The sequence below is a fragment of the Prunus dulcis genome, chromosome 8 (assembly GCF_902201215.1).
Source record: "Prunus dulcis chromosome 8, ALMONDv2, whole genome shotgun sequence".
Classification (NCBI taxonomy): Eukaryota; Viridiplantae; Streptophyta; class Magnoliopsida; order Rosales; family Rosaceae; genus Prunus; species Prunus dulcis.
The window spans coordinates 7,804,426-7,808,588 of record NC_047657.1 but is presented as its reverse complement, the minus strand read 5'-3'; the positions used below and the strand labels follow the sequence as shown (position 1 = coordinate 7,808,588).

At 34.7% G+C, this 4,163-nt stretch overlaps 1 protein-coding gene across 1 annotated transcript; it reads left to right on the top strand.

Annotated features, from left to right (window-relative positions):
- The first annotated feature begins 274 nt into the window (after nucleotides 1-274).
- On the top strand, nucleotides 275-694 carry LOC117638123 (PE-PGRS family protein PE_PGRS47-like). The gene has a single exon (XM_034373221.1). The coding sequence runs from the start codon at nucleotides 325-327 to the stop codon at nucleotides 661-663; it is 339 nt and encodes a 112-aa protein (XP_034229112.1). The 5' UTR covers nucleotides 275-324; the 3' UTR covers nucleotides 664-694.
- The last annotated feature ends 3,469 nt before the right edge of the window (nucleotides 695-4,163 follow it).

The window sequence follows — 4,163 nt, the reverse complement described above, 5'->3', positions numbered from 1 at the left end:
AACATATAGCACTTCACTTCATATAAGATAGGTTTAAGAGACATGAAAACTTGAAAAAACGAGCAAACTCGGCTCTTATAGTATATTTGTAACGACACTTTGAAATAAAACTTCATATATATAGAATGAGTTTAATTAAGCAAATGACCTATGATCAAACCATAAAATACATATTATTAAGACATACGTATACAATACCATACAAATAACAAACCATACTAATTCAGATAAAAGATTGAACAACTTGACAGCACCCGACCGGTACGTACTGCATGTGAACATATTTAAGGACTAGTGGCTGAAGGTGGTGGGGAGAGAAATGGGATGGAGGGAATTGTAGTAGGGATCCCTGAGGGGAAGTTTGGCAATGGAGGCAATGTAACCTTAGGGATAGTTGGCATAGTGGGGAAACTTGGCAGTGGAGGCAGCTGTGTTGTGGGTTTAGGCAGCGATGGCTGGTTGGTTGGCAAGTTTGGTAAAGTGGGTTGTGGCAGTGTTGGAAGAGGAGGTAAAGGTGGTAGTGTTGAAGCAGGTTTAGGCAACGTCGGTACAGCTGTCTGCAAAAGATTACGCCCCGCTACGGTGACATGGATGCTGGATGAGCACAAGATAACGAAGATAGCTAAGAAGCAGTACTTGCAAGAGGCCATTGGTTCAAGCTAGCTCTCTCAAAAAGATATGGAAGTAATTCTAATGAGTATGATTTGAATTTGGATAATTAGATTGTGTTGTTTGGCCGGTTTATATAGCCAGCCAAGTGAAAATGTTTATGGTTGTGTTGTTGTTGATTTTCTCAGCTACAGATATGAAAAATTTGACGACCTATTTTAGATGTGGTTGTTGGTCTTGTTGTTCACCTTCTGGTTGACTAGGGTTGGGGTTGGCTAGAGCTAAATGACTCAAAACTTGTAGCTTTAAAATATTGGCTTGCGTGATCAAACAACTCTTTCGATTAGCAAACCTAGCTATTAGGTTATCTAATTTAGCTCATTGTGATATTGTGAACGCCACGACATCTGTATGTGACAATCCAGACTTGGGCTTATATGCTGAATTAGTATTAGGCCACGTGATGTGGCTTTAATCTCATCCTTCAACAAAACTCGACATCTACTCCATCTTATATCCAATAGATTTTTTTTTTTATTATCTCTGCTTTTTTTTTTTTCTCTCAAAGATTTCTCCTCCCTATATATTCTATAATATTCATATATATATATATATATATATATGGACCAAAGTTTTTATATAGTAATTTTCCTATGGGTCATATCTCATAGTGAAAAAATATATGTTAGGCCTAAGATAAGTGGTCTCGGGTTCGAAACCCCTACGCATCTGAGAGCAGGGACGGACCATCCCTTTGGTTAATATGGGCTATAGCACAGGCAGTTCTTTTTTTTTTTTTTTTTTTTTTACATAGTATAAAATAACAAACCCATCACACCTACCTCAAGTTCCAATCAATATAAATGGACCTCAGCTGTGCGTTGACTTGGTAGAAACAACGCTCTAAGGAGTCCTATTGAAACCAAGAAATATAGGCCTACCTACCATGCCCACCATAATAAATGTTTTCCGAAAAAATCTGTGGTATACGGAATATCATAATAATGGTAGAAATTGACTCTTCGTTTTGATATTCTATGCAAAATTGCATAAGTCTAAGTAGCAACCCCTTGGGGTTATCCTGCACGTGGAAGAAGAAGTAGAAAAAGGAAATACAGTATGAAGATAATCAATTCGGTCGTTGTGGTCGGACTCTATTATGGATTTCTGACCACATTCTTCATAGGGCCCTCTTATCTCTTCCTTCTCCGAGCTTTGAAACAATGAACTTTTTTATTTTGAGAACAGAGAAACAATTAACCTTAAAAAACTTTAATTAAAAACCACATATACCCATCAAAAAATTTTGTTTAAATTAAAGCCACAACCCCTAGCGTAGCTTTAATATTGTAACAATAACATCAAAAAGAATTTTGAGACAAAGAAACAAGTAATACATTAGCTCCAACAACAACAACAAAAAAGGTAATGAATTAATGTTATATTTTTTTTAGAGATAATAAATGTTATGGGCTCCCTAAACCACTTCCTTGGACAAATTTTGGAGAGGAATTGAAAAAATACAACTCCAACCATGCTCCTTATCCACCTCCAAAAATAGGGAGACCTCTTGGAGCTCTTATATTTGAGGAGAGAGAAAGGACTCCTAGTGGCTCCCTATAATTTAATGTTGTTTTATTTAATGAATATTTTAAACTTTTAATTAATGCTAACTATTTTTTATATTATTTTTTAATAGAGATGGACCAATTAAAAAAGAGTTATAGCATTTATGACTCCCTAAACTAGAGAGCATGATTGGAGTTTAAATTTTAAAGAGAGCTCCTAAAATAACTTCTATATGTTTTTAGCTAAAATTTAACAAAAGAAATAGAGAGCATGATTGTGTATGCTCTTATGAATCAAAATTTTGTTTCCCAAATTTGAATTTTTTTAAAGTTAAATGTTCAAGAAAATAAATTACGATGATATAAACTAAAATTAAATTAAGAAAAAATTACACATAAAATTATTTTAGAGTTAAATCATTTTTAAACAATTAATAAGTTGAGTATGAGATATACATGAATAGTTCTATTTTAGATTGGAAAATTTGAGTTTGAGTTATCTAGCATTAGATATTGACTTAGTAGGTTTATAAGCATTGGTGGACCTACATAGAGCCTAGTGTGGGCAGCTGCCTACACTTAATTTCTTCTTCAGCCATGTAGGCTACAATAAATAAGACATTTGGCCAACAAATAAATAAAACCTTCAAGATTTTTTTCCCAAATTCAAAATATCAAGGCCCCAAAATTGACAAAATATCAAGGCTCAGTTTTAGAAATGACTTAGTTTGTCCTCTCTCGCACATGCATTTTTGTATTCATAAAATCAATAGTTATATAAATATATAATATTGCTACATAAATATATATTATTATATTATGATATAATATAAGTGCACACTTTGACAAGATCCTGGGGCCGCCATTGTTTATACGCAAGGTGAATTTAGCCCATCTCATTTTGAAATCCTGGGTCCATCCCTGTTTGAGAGAGAGAGAGAGAGAGAGAGAGAGGTGTTGCTGGGTGGCTGAGCTATGTTGTGGCAAGAGAGGGGGGGGGGGGCGCGGGCGGGCGGTGGGCTGGGATCAGTGGGTGGAGGAGGAAGGGTGAGGCTAGTTTTTGTTTTTTAAAAAATTATATAAAGTTATTTTATTTTTAACTACTTTTAGTTTTCCGTTTTATGTATTTAATTTTCATTTTACTTGAAATTACAAATTTACCATTATTATTAACGGAAAATTGGATACATTAACTATTTTCATAACAAGTGATGAATTATTTGCACATGGGGTGGCACCACAATACAAAAGTGGACCAAACTCTCACCCTCCCCCCCAAGTGCACTCAGGTTTGATTCACGTAGGAGACAATATTGAGGCAATCCAATATAATACTTCCCTTCCCCTTCCGAATAACAAAACAAAAAAGTGATAAATTGTCACTATATCTACTACATTTTACACTTTGCGCGACGAAGAAAATTTCGTCGCGCAAAATACATTGTAGTCGCACAAATTTTAACCCGACAAAAACTTGGTCGCGCAAAGATTGTGAAGAAACACTTTGCGCGACCAAGTTTTTTCATTGGTCGCGCAAAGTGACTTTGCGCGACGAAAAAATATTGGTCGCGCAAAGTAACTTTGAGCGACGAACAAATATTGGTCTCGCAAAAATTTGCGCGACGAAACACATTGGTCACGTAAAGGTTTGCGCGACGAAAAATATTCGTCACGCAAAGTTTTGCGCGACGAAATACATTGGTCGCGCAAAGTCTCAAAAAAATTTATAAAAAATAAAAAATTCCCGCGTTCCATTTTTGGTACCCGCCCACATTTTTAGAGTTTTGCGCGACGAATACTAACGTCGCGCAAATATTTGCGCGACGAAATATTTTTTGTGTTTTAAATTTTTTTTAATTAAAATAAACTAATTTAATAGTTTGCACTACAAAATATTTTGTCGCGCAAGGTTTTTGACTTTTTGTTTTATTATTTCTTTAATATTAATTTATTCAAATTTTTATTTTTTAAATGTAATTTAATTGT